At 58.7% G+C, this 27442-nt stretch overlaps 1 protein-coding gene across 3 annotated transcripts; it reads left to right on the top strand.

Annotated features, from left to right (window-relative positions):
- Positions 1 to 286: 286 nt before the first annotated feature.
- Positions 287 to 8896, top strand: TNFRSF13C (TNF receptor superfamily member 13C). 3 transcript variants are annotated; one of them, XM_054804396.1, is made up of 4 exons: positions 287 to 406; positions 3589 to 3690; positions 4149 to 4385; positions 5976 to 8896. In XM_054804396.1, the coding sequence occupies exons 1-4, from the start codon at positions 403 to 405 to the stop codon at positions 6278 to 6280; spliced, it is 648 nt and encodes a 215-aa protein (XP_054660371.1). In that variant the 5' UTR covers positions 287 to 402; the 3' UTR covers positions 6281 to 8896. The 3 variants fall into 3 exon arrangements, with proteins under 3 accessions (XP_054660371.1, XP_054660353.1, XP_054660364.1); XM_054804378.1 differs by lacking the exon at positions 287 to 406 and having other exon boundaries at positions 3292 to 3690; XM_054804389.1 differs by lacking the exon at positions 287 to 406 and having other exon boundaries at positions 3292 to 3690; positions 4188 to 4385.
- Positions 8897 to 27442: the final 18546 nt, after the last annotated feature.

The raw sequence follows: 27442 nt of genomic DNA on the forward strand, positions 1-27442 counted from the left end.
TTTTAAATAGCTCGTTTGATATCTTTGCTGGTTTATTTGTTTAATAAAAGCTATTAGTTAGCCAGAGTCCCAGGCTCCTGGGGCTTTCATTTCTCTGCAGAGGAGATAAGAAAAGCACATTTCCTTATCCAGTGAGTCATTTTTTCTGCTCTTTAATTATGCATTTGTGCTATTATCAAGCATATTCAGCTCTTAGATGCAAACAGTTCAAACTACTCACCAAGCTTTAAATTTTATTGCTCCAAAACCAATCAACAGCTGTTACGAAGGGCAGGGGAGGCAAAGATGGGGGAGATGAAGAGGGGGACAGCCGATGCCTGGAGCCATCCGGGCAGCCTGGGCCACGCTGGTGAACAGGCACACGTGTGAGTGCCGCTGGGGAAGTCAGCGGTGATTTTCTCCATGAGTAAGTGTTATCATGGGTAAATTCAAACATCTTTTTCTTGGGCTAGGAGGAAGCAGATGGGCTGGGAAGAGAGCATGAAAAAGCTGTAGAGGGGGGTAAAGACGGCTTAGAAAATGGGCGACAATAGGGTAAGATCAGTCGTGGCGATGAGGCTGCAACATCCTTCCACGTAACAGGACCTGGGAGCACTTTATTTGCAGGAGGAGATCACGGCTGCTCTCCCCGGGCTCCCCGCCATGCATTCGCAGCTTCAGGTTTTCACTCCAGGCACCGAAACAGGAGCCATCGGCTCCTGAGCTCTATTGTGAACCTCGCCCTCTGTGTCAAAAGCAACACGTAGGTACTTTGTGTTGTTCGGGCTTTCCCTGGTGCGTATATTTGACTGGAGGGGTCACAGAGTTAATCTGTAAACATGGTAGAGCAGATGCCAGGACCCATTTCCCCCTCGTGCGTTAAGCTAAGCAAGGAGGGGAGGGAGAGGGGCAGGGTGACAGTGCTACAGCAGGACCCACGGGAATAGGGGCTGGGGGTCACCGAGAGGCGGCTGATGAAGGGGAAGGACAGCGGGCGGATTTCAGTGGGGAGGGGTCAGGGGGATGATGGTGGAGCATCCCTCTTTGGGAAAAGGAGACCAGTGGGGTGGAAACACCCCGGGGCAAGAGGAACAGCAAAGCCTTTGGAGCAGGGAGCTGTTTGAGGGGCAGGTGTCCTGACAGAGCACTGGCTGTTTTGCCCACAAAACAGGTCCTTTGCCTCCATGCACAGCTCCAGAACCACCAGCCCACAAGGCAAGATATTTTCTGCTCCCTAGTCCCTACCCTTACGCTTCTCCGAGCTGCCTGCCAGGGACAGCGAGCGGTCTGGGTGCCCTCTTCTCCCAGGGCTCTCCGCTGTGGAGCTCAGATGTGGCCTGGAGTGAGCCTGAGCTTTTCTTCTCACCCTTCAGCCCTCCTTGCTGCGGCTTTCTGACCCCCTGGAGATGCTCCCAGTGCACCCTGCTGCTGGATGCTCGTCCCTCCTGCTCCTGTGCGTGCACCACAACCCTGCCCCTCGCCCAGGGCGCGCAAGAGGCAGGGAGCCGGGTGAGGTGGGATATGGAGAGATGTCCTCCGCTGGCAGGTACCTGCGCAGGGGTGAGTGCAGCCCGTTCAGTGCAAGCATCAAGGCAGAGGGTGCTGAGCTGGCCGTGCCGCTCATGACTTCGGAGCTCGGGGCTGTGCCGAGAGAGGGAAGTGCTTGGCGTGCCCCCGCTTGCTTGGGGAGTTTTACTTTGACTAAGACAGAGGGGGAATAACTGAGTCACAGGCACAGGAATGGCGTCTGGGCTCTCGCAGCTCATCAGAGGAGCCCGCAGCCCCCCGGGCTTGGCACAGCCATCCCCGCCGGCACAGCACAGCCAGGCAGGGCACTCCCCGGCAGCCAGGCGCGTGTGCATGTGTGCAAGGGGCGAGGGAGCGAGCGGCTGGGCACGCCGGCTGGAAAGGGAAGTGAAATCGCAGCAGGCGTGGAACCAGCGGGCAGCGACTGGTTTTGGTTGGGACTTTCACTCGTCCGGAGCCCCGCGGCACCCAGCGGGGAGGGCTGAGACGGTGCTGGGGCCGCTTCGGCACTGCCTTGGTGCAAGCCACTCTCCAGGTATGCTGCTGGCAGTGAGGGTGATGTGGCCGGGGTGCCAGGAGGGCCCAGCCATAGGGCAGCTCCTGCCCTGTGGGGCATGGGGTGCTGGAGAGCCGTGCTTGGGCTGTGACCCAGTGTGGGGAGCTGGTGACTGCACCCCACCTGGGGCTTCAGGGAGTGGGGTGCAGAGGCTGTGGGCTCAGCTTGCCCAAAAGCCGTTGGAGAGGGGCAGGTACATGCAGGGCCCAAGTCCTCTGGCCTGTCTCAGAGGAGCTCAGTTACCTGTTGAGGACACCTGGTAGTCTGTCACCTCGAGCCAGAGCATCCTTCAGCTTTTGTCCTCCTCCCTTCCCAGCCTCAGTCCAGCACAGCAAGTGGCAGAGACCTCACTAGAAAGAGCCCAGAGGCTGCAAGGATGGGACTCCAACAGTAAAACCCTGTTAGGGCTCTCCTGGTCTCCTGTGTTGCTTCCTTCAGCTGAGAGCAAGCCAGCAACTGTGGCTGGTCCCTTTCTTTCCTACAGGGTTTTTTGTTTGGTAAGGACATGACTTTTGTTTGGAGCCACCTGCAGCACTGAAATCCATCACTTATCCATTTCAGATCTTAAGCATTGGGCTTTGACCAATGGGTACTGGTGGCAGAAGGTTTCTCCTGCTCATGATCAGGAACACCTAAAACCATTAAGGGTTTATTTGGTCCTTTCCAAGTGTATGGGGACCAGACTTGCTTGGTCTGACCTGCTTTGCCCATGCCCTGAGCAGTTATTGAGCAGAGCTGGATCTGAACCCCAGAGAACAAGACATGGTGCTGGGAGGGTCCTTGCCACGGGTCTACGTCTGGGATAGAGAGGGTGGAGAGAACAAGGTGATGGAGACCACTATCATTGTAGGGATGGACAACACGCACCAGTTGGCCTGCCCGCACGGCAATCACTAACAGACCACGTCCTGGGGGTAGTGGGAGCTTTTAAAAGAGGAAACCTCGGTGCTCTTGCACGCTAATCTCCTTTGGTCCTTTTCTGCATTTTCCATCCAAACTGTATCCATGGCCCTGGGATGGGCTCTTGTAAAGATGTGGGCACAGGCAAACCTCCTGTAGGCACTGGAGGATGCTGAGGGGGCTTTCTGCTGGCCAACAAGGGAGGGTGTGGGCTGGGAGATGTGCCTGGGCTGGGGCACGGATGAGCTGGAGAAGAGTAATGGCTGAGGAGGTGACACCATCGGGCTGGGGCACCGTGCTGCTGGGCATGATGTTCTGCACGGCTGGGACATGCCAGGGGCCACAGGGATATCGGAGGCATAATTTGGAGGAGGGGTAGCTTGAGGGTGTGTTGTACAAGCAGGCAGGGGTAGGGCTTGGGCGCTTGCTCTCCTCCTCCCCGTGAAGATCCGCCCCGGGGCAAGCGCAGCGATCGCAAGCCCCAAGGGAGACGACGCAGCTTGACAGACTGTATCTCCCTCTGCCCCGGGCCCCAGGGCACTGCGATTTCACACTTGGGCAGCCCCTTCGCTGCCGTGCCATGCGGGAGCACGGCTCTCACTCCCGCTCCGCCATGTCCTCGTCAGGAAAAGCCGCTGCCGCCACCTCCTCCTGCCTCTCCTCTCAGTGCTTTGACCTCCTGACCAAGTCCTGCGTCAAGTGCTCCGACTTGTTCAAGGACAACGCAAGTAAGAGGATGAGGGCAGCCGGGGACCGAGTACCCTGGGGCTGGGCAGTGGCAGGGCAAAGGGGAATGGGAGCATCCTGGGGGTGGGCAGGTGGAGAGGACCTTCTCCTGGGCATGGTGATGGAGGTGGTGATGGAGGGCTGCCTTCATCTGGAGAAGGAGGAAGAGGGCAGCCAGTTGAGCGAAGGGACCGCGGTGCAGGGAGAAGAGGGATGATACAGCTCGGCGCGGGGGGGGTCACAGCCTTCCCCAGGGATGACCGTAGGCAGAGTGGGACACCCTTATCTCCCACCACTCGGAAACGGCAGTGGGTGGGACGAGGGTCCTGCCAGGTGGGGGGACGGTGCGTTGCAGTTGGTGGGTGGGAGCGGTGAAGAGCCACCCTCCCTCCCTGCCACTGTAGCCCCGAGGCTGGATGGACAGGTGGGTAATGCTGCTGCCCTCCTTCCCTCGCCCCAGCTCTCCCACTCCTGACACTGCCGGCGTCTCGCCCCACAGCAGAGTCCACCCATGTGGCGCCCACCTCCACCCTGGCGCCCACCCTCCCCTCGATGAACCTGCCCAGCACCCTCCTGATCTTCGGGGTCCCGGCAGTGGTGGGACTCATCCTGGCTCTGGCTGCCCTCTGGGGCTTCCTGGCCTGCAAGGTGGGGAAGCGGAGGAGGAAGAGGAAGGCAGCAGACGAGGAGGCCAAAGGTAGGGGATCTCTTGCTCTCCCTGTCACAGTGTCCTGAGGCTCCCAGGGCAGATGGGATCGCTTGCTGCTGGCTCCCCCGAGGCACATCCTTGTTGAGACCAGCTCCTCCTCAACATGGGCTCCACGGGCATCCCGAGGCATTTTGGGGCAGCTGAGCCACTCCATGAGTGACAGTGTCCCCTGGGAACCCATGCCTGCACCTGGCTCCCAGCACGACCCTGCTGAACTGTCCCTCCCTTTGCCCGGTCTCCCTGTGCCTTTGCTTGCTTTAAGCACCCGTGTGCACCATCCCCTCTCCAGGGAGGACATGTACAGAGCACCAGTGAGTTGCCTCTCCCTCTCCCCTGGAAGCCAGAGGGCCATGGATGGAGCAGGGCTGTGGGGCAGACAACTGGGGATGGCTCCAGCGGGAGCCTCTTCCCACAGTGCTGCAAATGGGGGTCCCATGTTGACCACCCAGCCTGGCATTGCCATTCAGGATGCCCGGTGCCCACCAACATGTGCCCCAAAGACCCCAATGGTGTTGGGACCAGCCTCATTGGCAGGACACCAGACCACCGCACAGGGTCATCCCCAAGGCATCAAAAATAGGGCTGAGGGGTGAGAGATGGGGCTGAACCTTTCCTGGTGGGGTATTTCCAGGGGGGTGAGGCCATGGAACCCCGTGATGGCCCATCTTGTTGGGGCATCAGCCGGGGGCCGGGCGGCTGTTTCCTCCCCTGGGGACCCCCACCTCGGTGCTGACTCAACCCTGTCCGCTCTTCTCAGAAATGGTCTCGCCTGGCTTCACCCCTCCCCATCCCCGGGCAGGGGGCACAGTTCCGTGGGATGCCGATGAGGGGCCGCCCCAGGGGATGCTGGCACCCGCCACCGCCCCACCGCCCAGACGGGTGCCCTCAGGGGACAGCGGGGCCAGGGGCAGCTGATCCTCATGACCCGGCTTGCCCACACACCACTGGCGGTGCTGGCCAGATGACTCAGACTGGGGGGGACATTACCTGGGGCCTTTCCGCTAAACCAAGTGCGGCTGTGACAGCCCATGACGCACATACCCAGGAAAAATACCAAGAATGAAAGAGGGGGGAGAAATCCAGTGGCAAGAGAGGTCCGGCCATGATGGAGAGCATCAGAGGCACCCCTCAGACACTCCCCTGCCACATACCCCGGTGCCTGTCCCCCCCGTCCCCCCAGGCTGCACCCCGGCAAGCCCACCGCTGCAGCACTGGATGCGTGGAAAGTTGCAGAGGGCTCGGGGCTGGTGGCACACGCCTGCGTTCGAAGTGTGTAAACAAGTCTATTTTTAAGTGGGAGGCAGTCGGGGAGGGTGAACTGCCAAGGGCCGGGCTGCTCTGCTGCCGGCAGGGTTTAGTGAGAGGACTCGAAGTGCAAGTGCGAGTTTCTGCCTTTCCCCATTGTTTTTTAGGGGGGAAAAACCCCATTAGTTGTAAGCAGGAGGAGCTCTTGCAGGTTCCTTCTGCTCCAGCCCCATCTTCCCCTCCCGTGTGTCCCTGGGGATGTGACCCTGCCCCTGGGACCTGCCTGGCCCCACTTTTTGAGCCTTGTAACCTCCTTTTCTTGTCCTCTGCCAGCAAACATGGATGCCGCCAGCCCCCTGCACAGCCCAGGTTGCCAGGACCCCGCTGCCTTGGCCCCAGCCCCATGCCCACATCTCAACGGAGGCCTGAAAATAATGGGGCCACCCGAGAAAGCTGGAGCGAAGCGGAGGCCATGCTGCCGGGGTGATGCCGACGGTGACATCATCCTGCTCTCCACTGTATACCCTCGGCATGAAGAGTGCAACCACAGCTTCCCACTGCCTGCCACTGAGCTGGGGGCCACAGCTCTGGTCACCACCAAAACCACCCAGAACTGCCCCAGTGAGGAGAGAGCCTGAGGGTGAGGGGAATGGGGCTGGACCACTCCGGCTGCTCCCTGCGGACGCTCAGAGCCCGTCCCCAGGGTGGGCAAAGCCTTGCACAGATGTGAGCTGTCTGATGACTGGATTTTGCCTCAAGCAACATCAACCTTCTAGGATCACTGCCCTTTTCCACTTTCCCATTTGCACCGAGTCCCAGGTTGTGCCTGTAAGGGCTGGAGGAAGCCGACGTGGATCACACCGAGTTATGGTGAACCGCCGACAGCTGCTGCGGCTGTGCTGTTGGGAGGAGGCAGAGGAGACATGGCCGGTGAGGACGGAGCATGGCAGGGGCTGTTGTGCCAGGACAGGTTTGCTGCTGGCTGGGTGATTCATGGGGACACAGGGCTGGAATAGCAGAAAGAGGGGGTGGGGAAGGAAGATGGAGAGGGAAGCAGGGAGTTGCATTAGGACCAAATCCTACACTGCTGCCATTAGCTCGATTTTTGCTACTGACCTCAATAAAAGGAGGCTTGGGGCCATATGGAGCAAGGCACATCCAGCATCTGCTCCATTCACAGTCCTGCCCCTCCCCGTCTTGTGCATGCTGTAATATCTGGGTCTCTCCTCCCTCTGGGCACTCTCACACGGTGGCAGATGTCCACCAGCAGTCATGGGAACCCCCTCTGCAGCCAGGGGTGGTCATGGGAACCCCCTTTCATCCTCGGGGATGGGAAACAAGTCCATCTTCCCAAGCAGGGAGGGAGAGAGGGAAGAGGGGAAAAAAATCTGTCTTTGGTCTGACCTACAATCACTGAAGCCAGGAAGGACCAGGGGCAGGCAACGGAGACTGCTGGTCTAGAGGAGCTCCATGAGCTTGTCATTATGGCCCCAGACAACCGTCACTTCAGCTCACTGTGGCTGCAGAAATACTGCGTGTCACTTGGGATGACAGGGCTCCCGGTGATGGATGTTTCCATGCCGTGCAAAACCAGGCAGGGAGTGATGCGAGTGTAGGCGGGATGACTTAATTTATGTGAGTGTCTTCAAGGCTTTGCCTCTGTGCAAGAGCTGGCCGGTGTTGCTGGTCCCAAGCACTTCTCTGTAGATGGTCTTGTTCACCTGCCCACAAGTGGCTTTACTGAGCAGGAAGGGCTCTGCTTTGGAAACGAACTCATTAGCGCAGGATTGCTGTTCCCAAGTAGTTACAGCAGCCAGTCCCGCTGGCCAGAGCCCGGCCAATGTCTTGGGTGAGAAACCCTGCTGGCCTCAGAGGGAGTGATTAGGCAAGGTTATTTGCATGGAGCACCTTGGCAGAAGCCCAGGTCTGCTCTTCCTTGGGCAAGATGGCTTCCTCACCCAGGAGGCTTCAGGGTCTGAGCAGAAGTGGCCAAGCAAAGGGTGGGAGCACTGCTGTCAAACGCCAATGGGCCACCGAGGGCCACAGCTCATGGTAGGGTTGCCCAGTGGCACTGTGTGGAGAGGATGTCCCTCTGATGATGGGAAGGTGACCCCCTGCCCAAGTTTGAGCTCTCTTCTGGGGCTGCAGGACCAGAAGCTGCTGTTGAAGGGTGACCCTCCCTCTTCTCCTCTGCCCGTGGCACTGGAACTGGACTCGCGGCATCCATCCCATAAGGGAACCACAGGCGTTGCTACAGATGCCAAGGCCCAAATTCCTCACCACAACTCCTCTCTCAGACCTAAACATGCTGGCAGAGGTGAGCTTTCATCCCTCTGAGGCTCCGCATAGCCCAGGATGGGATGGGTCCCCGTCTCAGCCTTGGGGAGGATGATGGAGGGGCTGGTCCACATGCACAACAACTGTCCTTTGGGGATCCAGGCTCCCATGGCTCACCGGCAGGAGCTGTGGAGGCTCCAGAGTTGGGCTCCCAGTTATCCGCAGCAGCCGTGCTGCCCATTGCAGGAGGGGCATCCCCACAACACGAATTGGGCATCTCCTCATCCCCATGCTCCGCACCCGACCCTGTGAAGTGAGTTCAAGTAACCTTTGTGTGTCTAGAGCGGGGAAATGAGCCAAAGCCAGGCTGGGGGACGTTTTGGCACTGGAAGGACTGTTTGTGGGACGCAGAGCAACTTGCTTCACAGGAGATGGGGGCAAGAGGGAAAGGGAGCAGGAGTGTCGGGCTCCTCTCCCGATTCCCACCCGGTGACTGCTGTGGCTCAGCTCCATGGATGTGCCGCCCACCATGACTGCCGCGGTGATTTGAAAAAGAAACTCCCATGCAAATCCTGTTGAAAAAACCCCTCTTTCTGCTCAGGTAGGGGCTTCTGCTCTCATTTCTGCTAGAGCTTCAGCCAGGCAGCTCCTCTGTGCGACGCCACTGGCATCCGCAGTTCACAGCAGCAGCATTTTGATCCACATTGGATTCCTCAGCCGGCGAGTGCCCCTCTGATCCTCTCTCTGATATGGCGTGCAGGGTGTCTTCCCCATGTCCTGCCTGCCTGATTGCCAGCTGTGGTGGGTCAGTGCTCCCCTCCTGCCCAGCCTGCCTGGGCCTGGGAGGGACTTGCCACCCCTTCTGTGCATGCTTCTCCATCCTTATGTGCAGGGCAGGGGGCTGTCCGTCTTGTCTGCATGGAGAGCAGAGGGAACGGAGGTGAAAAATATGGTTGTAAAAATGAAAGAATAAAGTGAACCCGTTACCAATGCACTCTCAGAGATCTGCATGGGGAGGTGCCTTCTAGATCCCCATTCCCCTGGCTTCAGGGGTCTCCAGCACAGCGGTCCTGGGGGTACAGCAGGACCTTGAGCTGGAGAGGCACCCTCTGCACCGGCATGTCCCCTGCACATGGCCCAGCCACCTCCATCCCCCCACGGCCACCCCGGGAGCTGTCTGACAGGACAAGGAGTGGGGCAAGTGGTTTTTTTCGGGGGGGGGGGGTGTTGCCTGTCTTTGACTTTCCACAGCAGTTTCTCACTTCCCCCTGCGAGGCAGGAGCTGTGCTTCCTCCCCAGCCTGGCGCCCGCCCCGCTGTCCGCACAACTGCCTAGAAAGGTTGTTGAGGCCGGGCTTCACCTGGCCGCAGGGGCACAGGGTTTCAGAGACACACAGGGGAAAGTCTGAGGAAACCCCGGGGCAGGAAGAAGGAGCTGGGGCTAAAACCCTCCTCATGTGTATCTCTAGCCACTTCAACCCCACCAACTCCCCCCTATGACAGAGGTCATGGGAGTATTTGAGCTCCTGCAAGTCCCACCAATGATGCTGGTGGTAAAGGATGTAAGCCTTGGTGTCCCTAGGGATGGGGATGGTTTCATCCCCGGTCCTAAAGGCAGGAGCCACCTGGCCAACAGGGAGGGGAGGCACTGGGGGTACCCTGGCCAAGGGTTTTCTCCTGCAGCCACCGGTCATGTCTGCCAAACCCTCCTCAATCCCACAGGCTCCCCAGCCTCCAAAGTGCTTGTCTTTCCTCCACCAGCCTCCTCACCTGGGCCCTTCTCTCTCACTTTCTCCTCTCTCCCCCCTTTACTGGTTCACCCACCAGTTTAGTCTCCTGACAGTTCACCCACGGGCCCAGCTACTCCAGCCCAAAGCACCCTACAGACCCCCACAGACCCACCTTGCCCCTCTACAGGCTTTCTGTGGGCACCAGACCTCAGCAGCAGGCAGGGCAGATGGGGTAAGGTGGCCACCATTTTATCCCATGCACGAAGCAGTACTCTGATGGCCAACACCCAACAGGGACCACCCATCTCTGGGTACAGCCTCTGATCCCTCAACTTGCTTCGTGGCCACCCCATCGCCCACTCATGGGGCGTGGACCTCATCCCACTCCACGGGAGCCTTCCCCACCACCCGCTTCCCAGTGCCAGCCACTGCAGCAGGACGCGTGGGAGCTCCTGCAATGCCCGGGGGACACCCGTGGGAGGCCATCGGTGAAGAAGAGAGGCCAGCAGGCCCAGGGCACCTGCCACGAGGTGGCACTGACACTGGCCTGCATGGCTGCAGCGTGCAGGGGAGCTGCATGAGAGGGTGAATCCCCAAATGCAAGGGGAGCCGGGGAGGGCCAGGCAGGCTGGTGGCCAGCCCCACTTTGGCCAGACAGAAGGGTGATAGCTGGGCCTGACTCCATCCAGCCACACAGCCCATCACTATGGCCTCTGGGCTGCCTGGAAGAAACAGCTGTTGGTGGGTCCGGCCGTGGAGCCCATCACCATGGCCTCTGGGCTACCCTAGAAAAACAGCCGTTGGTGGCTGGACACCTGTAGGCAGGACAGGCACGGAGCGGCGGTACTACCAGCACAGGGCAGAGCGGGATGCAGCAAGCTGCTGCTCCTTCCCCCACCCCCAGCAGCACCAAGCACCTCTACCATCGCCCCGCTCCCCGGGGCAGCCCATCCCCAGCGGTGCCAGGACTCCCCCAGGGACTTCCCAGGACTCGGACCTGCCAGCCTGCACCTCCCTTCCCTGTCAGCCTCTACCAAAATAGAAATCACCCTGCGACCCACCATGCTCCCCAGCTGGAAAAGGCCCTGGGCTGGGGAGAAGAGGCCGCCCAGTCCCCTGCGCAAGGCTGTCAGGGGACCACAGCTTTCCTGATGCCGCTCATCAGCATCCCTCTCTAATCGCTACCCACTGTCTAATGACAGTAATTAGGAAGAGCGAAGCTGCCTGGGGACTGGAAGCGCTGACGGAGTTGGGGGAGCCAGATGGTGTTCGCACTTAAGGAAGGAATTAAAAAAAAAAAACCACTTGGTTTCTATCAGCCTCCCTTTCCTTCGCTTAGTGTCAGGATCACTTTGGTCCATGGGCACGCTGGGGAGATGCTGAGACATGGCACTGGCTGCCTTCTTCCCACCCCCCCCCCATCTCCAGGTATTTTAGGGTGCTGGGGGAGTGGTGCCTGCCCGGGTGCCGGGCACTGGGGGTGGTTTCCTCACTGCCTTCATGGGCTGATGCTCTCCCCCGGGGCCACCCCCGCTGCTCCCTGCTTTGCTGGCCGTGCTCGGTGAGCAGTTTCCCAGGGGGATAAGAGGGGGGGGACACAGCCAAATACCTCCCCGGAGGGGCTGTGGTGAGCGGGTAACAGCTCCCCTGGCAGAAAGGGCTGCCCCTGGTTTTGGGAGGTGAAGGGACAGCCCCACACTTTCCCCGGCACCGTGGAGCAAGGCCACCTCCCCGGGGCTTGCAGGGAAGCACCCGAAACCTGACTTGACCTTGGGGACCAAAGTGGTCAGGCAGGGACCGCGATGCCCTCAGCTTCTCCTCCTTGGAGAAAACCCACCTGCAGCCAAACCCCTCCAAACCCTTCACCCTGCTCCTTCCCCGAGCCCTGGGGTGATGCAGAGCCACCTGCCAGGCTGCGGGTGCACCTGGGGCTGGGGTGGGGGGGAAGAAAGGGGAGGGTGAGGGAAACCCCCATCCTGCCCTGGCGGCTGCCCCGAATGCTCTCAGGGTGCCTGGGGCCTCACACATCCCCCTGTTACCCCCTGGGGGATGCAGGGACAGGGAGGATGCTCAGCCCCGTGCTGTGATGTCAGCCTGGCCCTGCTCTGGGGGTGCTCCAAGAGGAGGCCCCGAGGCAGGCACAGGGCAAACCTGCACATCCCCTGGACTTGGGGGGGGGGGGGGTGTGGCGTGGTGACTTTCCCCCCTCCCACAGCAAGTTGTGTCATTTTAAACCCGCTCTTCGTCCCTGTCCTAGCTAGCGAGGCGGGGAGATCCCCGCCAAGTGACACAAACCCCGTCTGACACCTGAAGTGATCGGCAGTGACAGGCAGATTGCGCGGGGAGAGCCTCTGCGCTCCTTTCGAGGCACCGCTGTGACGGGACCGACCCCCCCACCGCTGGGGACACGTCCGAAGGATGCAGGGCTCTCCTCCTGCCGGGAGGTTGGTTGCCCCATCGCACCCTTCCCAAAGGGCTGTGGAAGTGGACACGGGATGCGGAAGACCCCCCAGAAGTGAGGGTCTGCTTTTGGACCTACCCCAAAAGGGATTGGCCGGACAGCGAGCTGGCCGGTGTCGGAGCTGGAGCACATGGCGCAGTCCACCCTGCTACAAGCAGGTGCATCCTCCCCTCTTCCACCCATTTTATGTTATTTCCCCTTTTTTCCCCCACTTTTTCCAAGCGTGGGGCTGTGCTGGAACCCTGGAGGGGCGCGGGGGGAGGGGGATCACCGGCGGCAGGGTGCCGCAGGGGCGAGGCCCCATGTCCTTCATCTGTTGGCTCCGGTGTCGGCCGGCCACGGCTCACCGGCTGCTGGCGGGAGCTATTCTGAGCCCGGATCGATGGGCGAGCGCAGGGGTTTGGGTGACAGCCACGGGAGGCACGTTTGGGAGGAGGGCTGCGGGCAGGGAAGAGCAGGTGGGATTTTTCAGGAGATTCCCCCATCCTTTCCTGCCTACCCCCCACCCCCCACCCCCCGTCCTGAAAGGTTTCAATGATGCAGATGTCTTTCTCGTTTCCTTCCCTACGGGGGTTGCAGTCTCACGGGATCCCGCTACCCAGATGCTGCTTCCTGATTTGCGAAGCAGCGGCATTTCGCGGAGCAGTGAAACTCCGGGATGAAGGCACCTGCAGCCAAAAGCTGTGGCCAAGACCAAGCTCAGGATGGCAATTTAAATAGGAGTTTACAGTGAGCATGACATGCAAAAAAGCATCTTCTTCTTCCTCATAAACCCCCTGTGATTCTTATTCTTTGAAAATAATAACATTATTGGTAAGAATTTACAGGCTGTTAATTCCTTCATGAAGTGAGGGTAATTTTAAAACAGGTGCTTTAAACGCAGCACTGGTAAATTTGGGTATCGGGTAAATTCAAGTATTTGAATAATTTTTCTTTTTTTAATGCTGTTTTCCCTAAGAGGTTTGCCTTCTCCATGAGCATCCCCGGGGGTGAGATGCAGTGGGCACCCCCAGGGGTGTCTGCCAAGGACCACAGCCCTCATGGAGGGGGCCCGGTCCCCTTCCCTGGACCAGAGCAGGGGCAAAGGACAGGCTTAGGAGGCACGGCTATGGCTGGTCGCCCTTGCTGGCCCCTCGTGGCCATCATCGCCCTCCCCTGAGGGTGGTCCTGGCTTATTTGCAGTGGGAGATGCTGGAAGCACTTCCCGTTCCAAAAGAGATGGAGCATCATTTTTACACCAGGCAATCCCGTTGTGGGGGAGGCAGAAAGGGCTGGAGCAGTGGATTGGGATGAGGGGGGAGGAGAGATCCATCCAGCCCCAGACCCCCAGGCCTGCCCCCCTCAATCCCCTCCTGCCAAATTCCCTCTTGTCCCTGCTCCCCTCCCTCCCCCGCTAATATAAAAATGAAATCTATAAATGCTGCTGGGGTGACACATTTCCCAGTGTATTCCTGGTAACGGTCTCTCTGGGTTCCTGGTTTGCTATTCAGCTCCTCAATTATTTATCTCTGCAAGGAAACGGGGAAACAAACGCAGTGAAGCAAACTTCGTGCCCTCTAGTGACACCGTGAGTTATTAAAAAAAATATAATAAAAATTCCCCAATGAGTCATTTAAGATGTATTTAATCAGCTCTAACCACAGAGACGATAGTCATGACTAGCTGCTTACTGCCGGCATCGGCCGGGGAGGGCCAGCGGCAGGGCTGAATCCGGATCCCCCCGCGGCATTTCCCAACAGGGATATTTGGGGGGGAATCCTGCTGGTGAAGGGTAAACCCTGAATGTCCTTATTTACAGTTTAGGGTGGCTGGGGGGGTAATTGGAAGCTCCCTGTAACCCACATACATGTCTGGGGTAGGGGATGCAGGGCATGTGGGAGGTTATAGAGACCGTAGTGGGATTTGGGGGATGGAAGGATGTAGGGGATTCAGGGGATGCAGGAGGATGCTGAGGGATGCAGGGGGATGCCGAGGGATGTAGGGGGATGCGGTAGGAGGTGGGGGATGCAGGCCACACAGGGCAATGCAGCGGAGGCAGGGGTGTAGGAGATGGAGGGGACTGGGGGGGATGCAGGGGGATGCCCATGTGCACGGGCACCTTGTGCCAGGGGCTGCTGAGGGCCCTTTGCAGAGACTTGGAGAGCAGCGGGGTGTCTGCCTGGCGTGTGCCAGGCCAGTTCCCCGGGAGCCCTGCTGACCTGTCCCCAGCACCCCCCGGCCCACCTGAGCCCCATCCCAGCTCCGGTGCCGAATGGCCATGGGGGCAGCAGCAAAAAGGGCCCCCTTAAACACCACCTGCCCATGATGGTGGGTGTCTGCTGCAACCAACTGGGCACTGACCCCATGCTCAGCAGAGACCCCCCTGCCCCTGGAGGTCATTTTCTGTGGGACCCTCCCACACCTGCCGCCTCTCACACCACGGCCAGGCCTCTCTGCTCCCTCGGCCACAGGGACCCGCTGGGGCATGTTCCATGTCCCCGCTCCCAGCCCGGAGCGTGGCAGTGGCAATGCAGGAGATGGCTACAGGCTGCGCAGGGAGTGTGTGCAGCCCAGTATGGGCTGGCTCCAGTAGAGAGAGACTGGGGGGGGAACTGCTGGCCTGGGAGGTGTTAAGAGCAGCGTATCTTTAGCTCATCCCTTGCTTGCGGTTCAAATCCAGAGCCATCTACAGCTAAAATGCTTGTGCCTCAATTGTGACGTACTTTGAACTTGGGTTTATACATGCTGCGGTAGGGGAAGTGTTGAAACCTGTCTTGCTTCAAGGGATACTCTGATCCGGCCTCGTCTCCCCACTGAGGGCACCCACAGAGCCCAAGCAACAAGGTGGGTCCGTGCAGACCCCTGCTGTCCCCCCCGCAGCTCCCCAGCTCTGCACTTCCCATCTCCCCCACCTCTCTGGTCCTCTGCCCCGGGAGCCACAGGCCGGAATGCTCACTTGGGCAGTGCTTAACCCCTCACTCCGCTGCCCCCGGAGCCAGGCACAGCCGGTGAGCTGCTCTCCTCGCATGCCGTCGGCACGCCGGGCTTCGCTTCAGCTTGAACGCCGGGAAAAGCAAAGGGCATAATTTTAGGAGAAGCGTGTGAAATGCGTTCTGGCAGATCAGCCGAAGAGCTCTCCAGCAAAAGGAAAGCATTAACATTTGCAAAAGGTCCTTGCAACAAAGCAAAAAATTTCCAGCAGGCAAATCCAGTGGTGTCCAGCCACCCAGATGTGGGGATGTACAAGCTCCAAGATGCAGATAGGGATGGGAAAAGTCCACTGGCTTGGGAACGGTCCTGGAGTGTTCCAGGAAGGAAACGTCCCTAGGCAGGAGTGTCACTCTGGTGGGATGAAATGGTGGAAACAATCGGAGTGGGAGGGACCACCGGCTCCCAGCCAGGATCCACACTGCACAGAGGTGCAAGGGGATGGGTTTAGACTTCCTTGGGACAGGATCTCCCCCGAGTCTGAGCTCCTTTACTCCACCAGCCCCTCTCCCCGACATGATGGCTTCACAGAGAAAGGAACGGGGGGGGGAAAAAACAACCCTTCAGCCTGCAGCCTGTGATTCATCCTTACTATATTTGCACTTATTATTAGAAAGACGAAAATATAGCCAGAGCTGGAATTACAGATTTAGTAAGCAGGACTGCCTATTTCAGCATCTACTGCTCTCCCAATAACTCTGACACTCCAGGAGACTGACTTACACCCTCACTAGCGTTAAGGCGTTGCCCCACGCAGTCTGGTGATACATCTGGGTGGATATATTAAGTCCTTCAGGGATGGCAACGTTTGGGTTCCTGGTGGTGCCTGCTCAGCACGCCATGCCAGCGGCCAGCGCTCGCAAACCTCTGCCTTGAAATCCAGCCTCCTGCTAATGCTCACCCAGATTCTGGAGGTATATTGGTCCATGAAAGCTGTAGGCAGGAGAGACTTGTTTGCTCTCTGCTTTACAAACCTTCATTCCTGGCAGGGAGCCTGTGCCAAGGGGAAAGGGCAGGGGGGAACCTGAGCTTGCCAGGGTCTGTAACTCGCCCCTTTGCCCCCAGTCCCCAGCTTTTTATGGACAAATTAGTAACAAACCCTGCAAGGACTGAGTGCCACCTTCATGAACGCAGGGGTCTTGGCAACCATGCCCAGCCCTGCGCTAGCCCTCGTCCCCATGCCCGGACGGTGGGCTTTGCACCCACCAGGGAGGGAAAGGGACTGATGTCTCCCTGTGATACCTCTCTGCGCTACCTGCAAGGGCACCTGCTGCCATCCATGAGCCTGGGCAGCCTGCCCGAAGGCTGCAGCATCCTCCTGCATGGGTTTTTCCTCCCCCCTCAACTGCTAGTTGTGGTCAAGGTATCTGGCCAGGGTATCTGCTGCAGTCTGCTTGCTTGGTTTGCTAAGAAACCAGATTCATTCAATACTGTGGCTGCCTGAGAAAGATGTTTTCCAAGGTTTAATAAAGCAGCAGGCGCCTGCATGACCTGAGGAAGAGCAAATAAACTACCAGGTACCAGGTGCAGTTGCTGATCTCCGGCATCTTGCTTAGAGAGCGTTGGTGGGGGGAGCCCTCCCCAAATGCAAAATCCAACATGGAGGGGCCAGGAAGGCAGCACCAGGTCCTGGCCACCAACTCAGACCTTGCTCTGTCACCAGCCTGGGGCTGCCCCTCTTTGCCAGGCACGGTGGGACGGGGATGGGGAGGGAGGTAGCAGGCTCCCAACAGTGGGCACCGTGCCCTGTTCATAACCGTGCTGTTTGGAAGGGTCTTATTTGTCCAGGCAGGTCTCCTCAGCATCCCGACATCGGGAAGGCCCTGTTGGTGCCCGGCTCCAGCCCAGCGGTCAGTGGAGAGCTGCGGAGCAATCCAGCAGCCAGCCTGGCAAGGCGTATTGAGTGTGCACCCGCAGCCGCCCTGCTGCATGGCCAGCAACCACTTTTTCCACCGCAACTCTCGGCCGAGACATGGGATCTGTGCTCATCAGTCCGTGGTAAATCCCACCACCATCACCTCCCGCGCTGACAGCCAGCTCGCCCACCCACTTGCTGCTGGCAGTGGGTGCTGGGGGAATGGTGGGGATGAGTCCCAGACCACCAGGTCCTGCCCTGCGCCTGTGCACCTGGGCCAGCCCGGCTCATCTCCCCGAGTGGACCAGGTCACCATGCAGAGCGCAGGGTGTCTCGCTGAAAGGCGCCGGCAGGCTAAGAATAGCTCTGCCCAGAGGCGCGGGAAATTCCGGTGTGTTTTCCCATGAGATGGTGATGTGGCACCTGGAGCAGCTCAGGCCAGGGAGGCGAGCAGGACCCCGGGATCTGCCCCTCCGGCCACCGCAGCCCACGCAGGGATGCAATCCCAATGGGGTGAGCAGTGTGGTAACAGGCATTTTGCCAGCAGCACGGTGACCCACGTGGCTGAGGTCTACGGGGAACACGTCCTTGCACGATGCTTTCCTCCTTTTGTTGGCAGTAAAGGAGAGCCACTACTTTTGCAGGGGGGATTTTCCAATTTCTCCATCCCCGAGGAAGGAAAGGAAGGGCACAAGGGAGCCAGCTCTTGGGACCACGCATGGCAGGAGGCTCTGAGCCCCCGATGTGGTCTTGTTTGATGTGAGAGGCACTGGGGGACTCCATCTTTGGGATTGCAAAATACTGGATGACCCCAACTGCTCTCCGGGGAGGTGATGGCACCCCTATTTCTGTCCTTGGCCTCCTAGGGAACATGTGGGAGGTATTTTTATCCTCCTGTCGGCTCCCTTAGTCACCGGTGCTTGCTTTAAATGGGTCAGGAGGGAATAAAGATGTTGCAGCCCTTGCTCCCTCGCTGCCTTGTCTTGGAGCACATTTACTGGCAGCACTGATGCTCCCTCCTCTTGTTCTCCATCCCAGCCGAGCGCTGCTGTGGACCCAGAGACCCAGGAGAGATCTTCCCCACTCAGACAGTGTCGCCTACAATTAACTCCTCATTAAAAGCCCAGTGGCGAGGCAGCCCTGCGGCAGAGGTTCTGCATGTCAGGACAGCATGGGCTCTCTCCCGGGATGGCAGGGAGAAAGGTGGCCACCCTGATGATGGCAGATGTCAGGGGCGGGTGGATGCACAGGGGAAAGGGGCAGCAAGAAAGAGTCCAGAGAGTCCCAGACACAGGGTACAGAGTGGCAGGGCTGGTCCTGGAGCATCAGGGACAAGTGTGACCCCACTGAGTCATTTCAGGAAGGGGATGAAGTGCACCAGGAGAGCCCACAAGATTTGCATCTGTTGCCAGCAAGGCTGTAACAGCATTTGACACCAATGACCCCAAAACAACGGTGATCTTCCTGGGACACGCTGCCGCTCACTGCTGCAAGTCCCAGCGTGCTCTGCCGCATGCTCCTGCACGCCTCGTGATCGTTGTGCCGGTACGGCTCCAGGGAGCCTGCCTGGGCACCGCGTTCCATGGGCTTGCATCTGGCTACCCGCTTCCACCCGGGAACCACAGGAAACCTCGGGGGGGTTGGAGCCAGGGCCCTGTCTGAGCATCTCCCCCTGCCCTGCTTCCAGCCCCCCTGCCCTGGCACAGCCCAGCTGGCTCGATGTGTAGAGCATCCATCTTCCAGCGGCAACACTAGCTGGTCACTGGGCCAGGACATTTTAAAGGGTTTACTCATCAAGGGTGACAACGGAGCTCCATGTCTGCCCAGCGTTTCAAGGGTGCGATTTCCACTGCAGTTGCCTTTGTGGCTGAAACCTGGTTTGGAGGGGACAGAGCTAGCCTCCAAGGTGACCTCAAGAGATGAGCAGGGGGCGAGCTGCAGCACCCAGGGGAGATTTGGGCCTAATCCTTGTGACATCTTATACCCAGAGAGAGAGAGAAAAACAGCAGGAGACAAGCCGGGTGCAGGGGGGATGATGGCTGACAGAACCAGGCAGTCGCCTCCATCACATTTAAGGGAGTTCATTTTCCTCCTGTCTCCTCAGATCTGTCCTCCCGCTGCGCTTGCACAGAGCCACGCGGCAAGGCCGCCCCAGGGAAGAGGCAAGGGGAGGCAGACCGGCTCGTCGGGAGACGTCCTGGAGAGGAGCCGCGGCTCCAGGCATGCCGTGCAGAGGGGGGGGTGCGTCCCCTGGTGTGAGCCGGATGGAGAGCGGGGGGCCAGCAGCCTGCCCAGGACCCCCACTACGTGCAGGGGGAGCAGGATGGGTGCCAGCAGCCCGGCTCTCCCACCCCAGTGGGAAAGCATCTTTGGCGCGGAGGAGACCGCAAAGTCCTTCCAGGCCACCAGCAGCTGTCCCAGGGGACCCCAGCACAGTACTGCCCTCGGGCACCTCAAGGCAGGAGCCAGGCCTGTGGAAAGCCAAAAACTGGCATGAAGATGGTGAGATTATTAAAAAAAAAAAAAAAAAAAGGGAAAAAAGCGAAGTTTGGGGACTTATTTCATCTCTGGCTCCTAAGCCTCCAGGCTAAGCTTGTTTCACCTTTGCAAGGTTTTTCTCTGTGAGCCGGAGGACTAGAAACCCACTTCTTGCTAATGAAGGCAGAGCCCCACGGGCACTTGTGTGGGTGGGGAACCTGACAGGGCTTTTGGGGCTCCAGCCTCTTTGATTTCTAAAGCCACCGAGCCCCACTTGCCAGGCTGGGGAGGGGTGAGAGGCACGAAAGCAGCAGCGAGGGCAGTGTGGCTTGCAGAGGCACCGTCCCCCGAGGTAATGCCGGTGCAACGGGGAAATGTCTCTGGTGATGATGTGGAAGACAGCAGAAGGGCCGCTCAGGTGTTGTTAATTTTTAAGACCGAGCTTTTTTTGTCTTTACAATTCGGCTGCTTGGCAAGGCATGACATTTCCCTGCCGCCGCCGCCATCCCAGCCACCCCTTCTCCTGCTGGTCCTGCCGCCCGCTGAGGGCAGGCTCATGGTGGATGCTGTCACCACATGGCCAGCCACGTTCAGGGCTGAAGGACAGCCTGGAAATGTGAGCTAAACATCTAAACACAAGCTCCATGCTAAAACATCCCCTGCCCCTCCAAAGAGCCCTTTAGTACGAGGCATCTCTGATGCATGTACCACTTTTCCACTGCAGCATGGTGCAAGTATCTGGGCTTTTCCCCTTCACCTAAAGTGGTGGGAATACTTTAGGTAGAGCAGCCCCAAGCTGTCAGCCGTCCCCATGAAATGGGGGCTCCAGCCTTCACTCAAGTGGAGCAATCTGGGACAAGAGAGCGCCCATATTTTCAAAAGCTTAGCGCTCTGCATCCTCCACACCTCCCAAAATCAGGGGCCCGAGGTCTTGTCTCAGGCTCCTAAACACCAAGGGAGCAGAAATCAGGAGATGCTTCTGGCCGTGCCGTTCCCAGTGATGTGCCTGAGATAACACAGCAGCTCTGGGGCACGGCAGGGAGCTGCTTCCTGAGCCACCTTTGCCCTGCGCGGGGTCCTCTTTCCCCCTTCGCACCCCCCCTAGGCAGGACCTGGGCAAAGGGACCCTCCAGCCCAGCTCCTCTCCTGGTGCTTGGCTTGGTGTGAAGCAGCCTCCCCTTCGGGACCAGCTGCTCCATCAGCACTGGCTACTCCCTCCTTATAAAGGATGGCGGCCAGGAGTTTTTACACCTATTTCGGACCTCGCCCAAGACTGCTGGGCTCTCCTTTTCTGGTGATAGAGGGGAAACTCATTGCTGGTGGACGCCAAGCACTTATTTTTCTCCTTGCATTTGCAATTACCTTCACTGGTTGTGACACACATTGGCAAGCTTTAAAAATCACCAAGCCAGCCACAACCCTGCATTTACACCCCGTGTTCAGGCAGCCCCAACCTGGCATTTAAGCCCAATGCCAGCCAGGGCACGAGCATCATCATCCTTTGCCCATGAAAAGCCGACAACGCATCCCAAAACACAGCGCGGGGGGCAGAAAGCAAGGGGCGAGACCAGCACCAGCACCCACATGGGATGTCCACGGGCTCTCATCACAAGATGAACATCCATCAGTGAGAGGCCCGTCTGGGGGGACATCAGGAACATTGGGGACATCTCTCTCTGCAGCAACTACTAGACCATGAGCTAGTCCTCCAAGAGGAGCGACAGGCGAGGATTAATACCTGCCCTGCGCAGGACCTGAGAGGCTCGACCGCAGCTCTTACTGGCAGGTCGCACGCCTTCCTGCGGTACGTGAGCCAGCGCACAGGCGGCTTCACCGTCCCCTCCGCCCGCACCCCGCCGGCAGGATCCCACGTGTGCAGGCACGTGCCCCGGCCGCCTTGGCCGCTGCGCTCAGGCAGTTGCAGAAGTGAGAGCAGACCTGTCACATCCTCCGCCCTGAGCCCGCTCTGCTGCTTTTGGCACGTTTTTAATGATGCTTGGCTTGCTCCAGCCTGAGAAGCTCCTATAGCCACATACATCTCGCTGTCTGGCTTTTCAGGTTTTCTCCTGTTCTTCTTAATTTAGTCCTGTTCCTCTCATTGCACATTTTCCCTCTTACCCTGTCCCTTGGGGAGTTGCAGGTAGTTACTGAGTCCCTCATCTGGCCTCGGCACTTCGCAAACCTCACATACATCTTCAGAAATAATTTGTTAGGAGTGTCTCTCACCTTCTTTTCCTTCCCTCCTTTTGCCCAAAATTTTCCGCTGACCCTCCTGCATCCCTGGTCATGGGAGTTTCCGCTGTCACTCATTCTCTGGCCCCTTGCCTCCCCAGGGTGAAGATGATGCCCTTTGGTTCATCTCAAAGCCGCTCGCTAATTTGCTCTCCTCTCACAGCTAGACCGCGCTGAGCAGCGCCAGCCTTCCCCCTTCCTCACATTACATGGGATTTTTTAATCTCCAGAAATATTTGCTTAAGCTGCTTCTCACTCCCCAGCTTGCAATGGCCTTGTGCTTTATGCGGTGGCTCACACGTGTCAAAGGATGGTCCCTTGCTGCCTGATGAAACAGGGAGGCAGGAGGGGTGCGGGATCTCCGAGGTGCAGGGACAACCCAGCCCTGATGCCAGGGCTCTTCTGCTGTCATTAGAAATGGTGACAACACTGGCGGCAAGCAAATTACATTTTAGAATTCATTTGGGGAAGATATAGTGAATATTTTGCATTTATACAGTGCACAGCAATGAGGAGTGGGATGGAGGGGGTGGCTGAGGCTCAGCAGCAGGGAATTTACACCCTGGGCTACCTCAAGTGATGAGCACTTACATGGGTTCAGGGGAAGCCCCAACAAGCTCAGGAAGGAGAAACCCTTTGAGACATACCAAACCCAAGAAACAACCCCTGGGTCAGGAGTCCTCCAACCCCAGTCTGCTGGAGGCGAGGAGATGGCCTGGGAAAATCTCATTAAATGCTTGTCCTCCTACTAGCTCCTCGGCACCTCCCTTTGGTCACTGTCAGAGATGCTTCCTGGAGCTGGACAACCCCTTGGTCTGACCCTGCCTGCTCTTACCCTTCCTTCCGAGGGGCTCAAAGCCGCGATGGCTTTCGCTGTGGTGTCTCTGGACTTATTTCACCCAGAGCCCTGCTGCTCGTGGCATCTGTCCTTGTCCCCAGGCTGGGATTTGGGAAGGAAAATGCCATATCTGGTGGCAACACCAAGGTGACTCCCGATTGCCGCAGCGAGGCTCCTGCCGGCACGGTGCAGGGATGGTTTCTGCAGGGGGGAAAGCGACACGCTTGATTTTTAGTCTCCCAAAAGGCAGGGGCTTACTGCACAGCGAAATGTCATTGGGTTAATGACAGGAGACCTGAAGCAAATCCCTGACGCTAATAGGATTGGGCCGTCTTCAGCAGGTCTCACTCGCAAAGGCGGATCAGGCCAAAACAAAGCCGGCTCGAGAGCCCATAGGCTCCCAGTGGGCAAGCGAGCTCTGTCTGCAGCCAACCCTCTGATAGCAAAGCCCTCTTCCTCCTCTCTAATCCGGGGAAAAGACACATCAAAGGGCAAGCGCATCCATCCCGGGACCGCTCTCTGGAAGCCAACGGCGAGCAGAGCCCCTGGTTCACTGCTGGAGGGGGGAAGAGGCAGCTCGGCATGCGCCAGCACCCGGGGAAGGGTGGCCAGAGGAAGGTGATGGTCCCGAAGGCGGCACGCTGCTCTGTGCTAAGGCGATGAACGAGGGCAGAATGTCCACAGCTCCGTATTTTCTTTATCTTGTCACTCACTCTCATCCTCTGCCATGTGAAAAGCAAACCTGATCTGCTGCCCCCCCCCTTCCCTGGTATTAGTTAAGGACCATTCCTGCCTAGTTCTGCTCATGAACCTTCCCCGATGCCTGCCTGAAGTTCCTCTTTCTCAGGACACATCCATGATTGCTTTTTCACCCCTTTGCACCTCAAGCAACAGCAGGAGCAGGAAGTCTGTGGCCAGCCTTTGCTAGAAAAGGGTTATCGTGAGAGGAGTGGGGTGCTGAGCCCCTCCACGTACTTGCTGGAGGACCCTGTTCCCTGGCACAGGGCAGAGCAGGCAGAGAAGGAGGCAAATATGCTCCTGCTGCCAAGGTCCTATCAGCCATCCTGCGCTTCCACGTTGAGAAGTTGTCCTTGTAGAAGAAAAGGAGATTTCATCCATTTGCCGGGAGGTTTGCAGGCACCAGGCAGCCCTGCTCGGATGCCAGCGGCTGCCCTGGCCAGCCTGCCCGGTGCACGGGCTCTAGCGGTAGATTGGCTGCTCCGGCCGCTCCTGCCACCCGGCTCCCCAGGGCTCTCCTGGCCACGGCATGTCCGCCCGGCCCCTCCCTGAGATGGCCAGCAGCCCACCAGCACAGGGCTGCGCAGCACACGCCTGCACCCCTCCACCAAGCGTTGACACACGCGTGCAGCGCTCTGCCAGGCGCTTATACGCATGTGCATGCCCACGCACGAGCAGCCCCCCCACCATGCATTTACACGCATACACACGCACATATGTGCAACCCTCCATGTGCACCCACATCCCCCACCACACACTCAGACACACCCCCCCCACACACACACACATTTACACGGCTGTGTCCCATTCCATGACCTGTATTCCCCATGCCCGCACCGGCTCATCGGCACTTACACCCCGCTACAACCTCATGCACAGTTACACCCGCCTGGCCCAAACCCATCTTGGGTGGGGGTGAGGAGCCCCTGCACGTCCCCTGGTGCCCCGGGGATGAGGAGAGGCAGCTGGTTTGCACGAAGGTGCCCCGCCATGCCGACCGTGCCATGCTGCCCTGCGGGCTCTGAGCTTCCCGCAGCACCTGAGCGTACCTGGCAGCCAGCCGGTGCCTGTGCCAGAGCCCGTGCTTGGCACGGCCGCCCTTCCCGAGGAGAGGCTGTGCTCGCTGCTGCCGGTCTGCCGCCGGGACGGCACGCCGCACGCTGCTCCCGGCCATATGGCCTCCTCCCGCCGACCCTGCCTCGGCTGTCAGAACAGGCGCCCTAAATCCACCACCTCGCAAATGCCAACAGCTCGCTTTGCTGCCACCGCCATCTCGGGTCCGGCAGCGCGAGGAGAAAGCGTTGGGTTCCTTTTGCTGCCACAGACTGGGTTTTATTTTTATTGCTCCACAGTTGGCAAAAGCAGCCTGGGGCTGGCCCCGCTGCCTCCCGCCTGCTCTGCAACAGACCCCCCCCTTTACACTCAGCAGTCTCCTCCAGCCCCTGGGGACACCCCACATGGGGACGGCTGCTCTTATCCCTTCTCTGTTTGGGTGCGTTTTGCCCTAAATGATTGTGGTTTGAACCAACGCTTTGCATGAGGGGTGGCCAAGGGGCGAGAGCGGCTGGGGGGCGGAGGAGGTGAGGGGGAGCGCAGTCAGGGATGCCGCAGCACCGCTGGGTCAGCCGGGCTGCGCACCACCACCTCCAGGTGTGCTTATATTGCCTTTTAATGCTGGAAAAAGCTGGTGGAGATTTGCTTTAAACAGGAAGGCAGAGGATGCTTGGGCTCCCCCCAGGACAGCCGTGGGAGGGAGGTTTGGGGCTGGGCTGTTCCCGCTCCACTCGCAGGCACCAGTGAGGGGACAGTTTTGAGTCCAACATCCCACTGGACACCCCAAAGCTCAGATGAGTGTAAAGGTGGTTGCAAAGACCCCGCACCCATCCAGGCTGCTCTCCAGGCAGCACCAGCAAAGCCCCTGGGGCCAGTTAGCTGCTGGGTACCGAGTGCCTGCACGGGGGGAGCATTTGCCACTGTGGCCCCAGCCAGCAGCAAAGTCTCCGGGATTAATCCTATACGCAAAGTCCATATGTGGCCAGCACCCCGGGGGGCGCAGTCAATGCTTGGGGGGCTCCATGGCTGTGTCTGGCGGCACGGCTGCCCTCTAACAGCAGCAGCTGGGGGAGCTTGGACTGACAGCCCGGATCCTGCTTGCCCATACTGCAGCATAAATTAAAAATAAACCCTTGCTTTGAGCTGATTTTCTCCTGATTCTTCTGGATGTCATTTGGGTTCGAATCCAGCCGCCTTTGGGAAGCTGGGAGCTTGCAAATCTCGACTTCTGAATGTTCGCAATTATGATCATAATGGTAAAGGCACATATGCTTCTGTGTTTTCTATAAGCCGTTATGAGGCACAATTGCTCTTTTACAGCCGTTTTACAGCCAGAGCATCAAGCACAGGCGGGGGAATAAAAGCCTTGTACACATTGGGCTGGAAATAGGGTGGCTGGGGGCTGCTCCAAGCCCTGCTGCCGCATTCCTGTGCCCCCCCGGTGCATTCAACTTTCCCCTGCTTTAGCTCTCTGTCACCAACACAAGAAGCCCAAGCTCTGCTTTGGGTTCCCTCATCCATTGAGCCCATAAGGATGCACAGAGAGGAGCAGCACCTTACTTCACATTAGCCCAGCATTGGGCCACTGGGATCCTTTATCCCAGCTCCAGACAGCAGGTCTGGGAAAACTCAGGGCTTCCCAGTGTGATGCTGACGGCCAAAAAAATTTCCCTCATAGTGAAGACAAATGCAAGGAGATCCTCTTGCCTGGCTCTACCCCTGACTAGAACAGCACCAGGTTCAATAGCTGAAGTTTTGGAGGGGACCACATTTCTCTGGGGTGTCCCAGGAGATGGCGGGAGGCACAGGGGATGCCACCCAGGGACGGTGGCAGGAGCTCTGCCTCTGCTCTGCCTCCAGGCAGGGGACAGTGCTGCAGCGCGTGCTGGAAGCTCTTCCTGACAGCCTTCCTTCGCCCCCAGCTCTTCCCAGCTGATGATGTCGGGCGTTAGCTGCTGATTGGCAAGTGGCAAAACCCACCCCAGCAGCGCTCCTTGGTACACGGGCAGGAGGCACTGGCTGGCCGGAGCCCTCCTGCCCCAGCACAGCCTTTCGGTGTGGGACATGCACCCCACAGCAGCATCCTTTCCTCTGTTCACCCCTCAGCCTGGGGCCAGCTTGGTCCTGCATGGCAAAAATCACTTTTTTGGGCAAATGGCTCTGATTGCCCAGCTCTAGGAGGGGCTCCCTGGGTAGCTTTGAGGCTCTGACCACCCACCATCAGCTTTTCCTGGGAGCTGATTGCACCCCAAAGCCTCCTGCACTCAGGGAGACCCCTGCGGCTTTGCTTCCCGTTGGTAGTGATGATGGCTCCCTCCTTCTCCTCTTCCTCAGGCAGGGGCCTGGCAGCTCTGCCTGGCTTGCACCCCCATCATCGTGGAGGATCTGGGTCTGTCGGGCTCTCTGGCTGCGACAGAGAGGATCTCCTCCAGATCGCCATGCCCTGCCAGAAACAATCTGTTTATAGTGTCAGTGCTCGGCGTATCCCTCCCTGCTTGGTGTCAAACCACCCGTATCCTATTTCTGCAAGTGCAGAGACACCCTTCTGTAGTCCGGGCGGTGTTGTCACTGCAGGGGATATTTCCGTGACATCCTCCAAGGTGCATGGCCAAAGCCTACCGGGGCTTCTCGCCCAAATCCCCATTCCCAGAAGTGCCCACGGATGTTGCAAGCACATCCTTTGCTTTTTCTCCTGAGGTCCCTGCTGACCTGAATTTTCCTACGGGTCCTGCCACTGATTCCTGGGGATGTGAGAAGTGTGGGTGCCAGGCTATAGGATCTCTCCCACAGCCCCCTCTCTTTTGGGATGCTGGTAGTGGCCGGGTCGCTTATTTGATGAAGATGAGCTGACGGCTCAGCGGGGCTGCGGGCTGCAGCCCCCAGTGCCAGCACCACACCGAGCCAGCCCCCACAGGGTGTTGCCCTGCACACTGGGGACATGCTGGGGGGATGCTCCTTCCACGCTGTGCCCTTGGGTTTGGTTTCCTTCTGGGCTGATGCACGCAGCTAACGCCTGCAAGCGGCTCTGCCTCCCTCCCTCTTGCTCCCAGAGACCCTTTAAATCAGCTGCTTTACACTCAGTGAACATCCTCTCCCCCTTAAAACCATTCCCTTTCTTCCAGGTCACGCCAGGCAACCATTTTCCAGCAAACTCGTCGATTTTGGCCAGTTT

Source organism: Grus americana, chromosome 1, assembly GCF_028858705.1.
Source record: "Grus americana isolate bGruAme1 chromosome 1, bGruAme1.mat, whole genome shotgun sequence".
NCBI classification, from domain to species: domain Eukaryota; kingdom Metazoa; phylum Chordata; class Aves; order Gruiformes; family Gruidae; genus Grus; species Grus americana.

What these genes read in the sequence shown, in the direction of transcription:
- TNFRSF13C (XM_054804378.1), top strand. Translation starts at nt 3,543, where the DNA reads ATGCGGGAGCACGGCTCTCACTCCCGCTCCGCCATGTCCTCGTCAGGA. An exon ending in CTTGTTCAAGGACAACGCAA is followed by an intron (nt 3,691 to 4,148) that starts GTAAGAGGATGA and finishes CCCTCGCCCCAG; the next exon opens with CTCTCCCACTCCTGACACTG. An exon ending in AGCAGACGAGGAGGCCAAAG is followed by an intron (nt 4,386 to 5,975) that starts GTAGGGGATCTC and finishes GTCCTCTGCCAG; the next exon opens with CAAACATGGATGCCGCCAGC.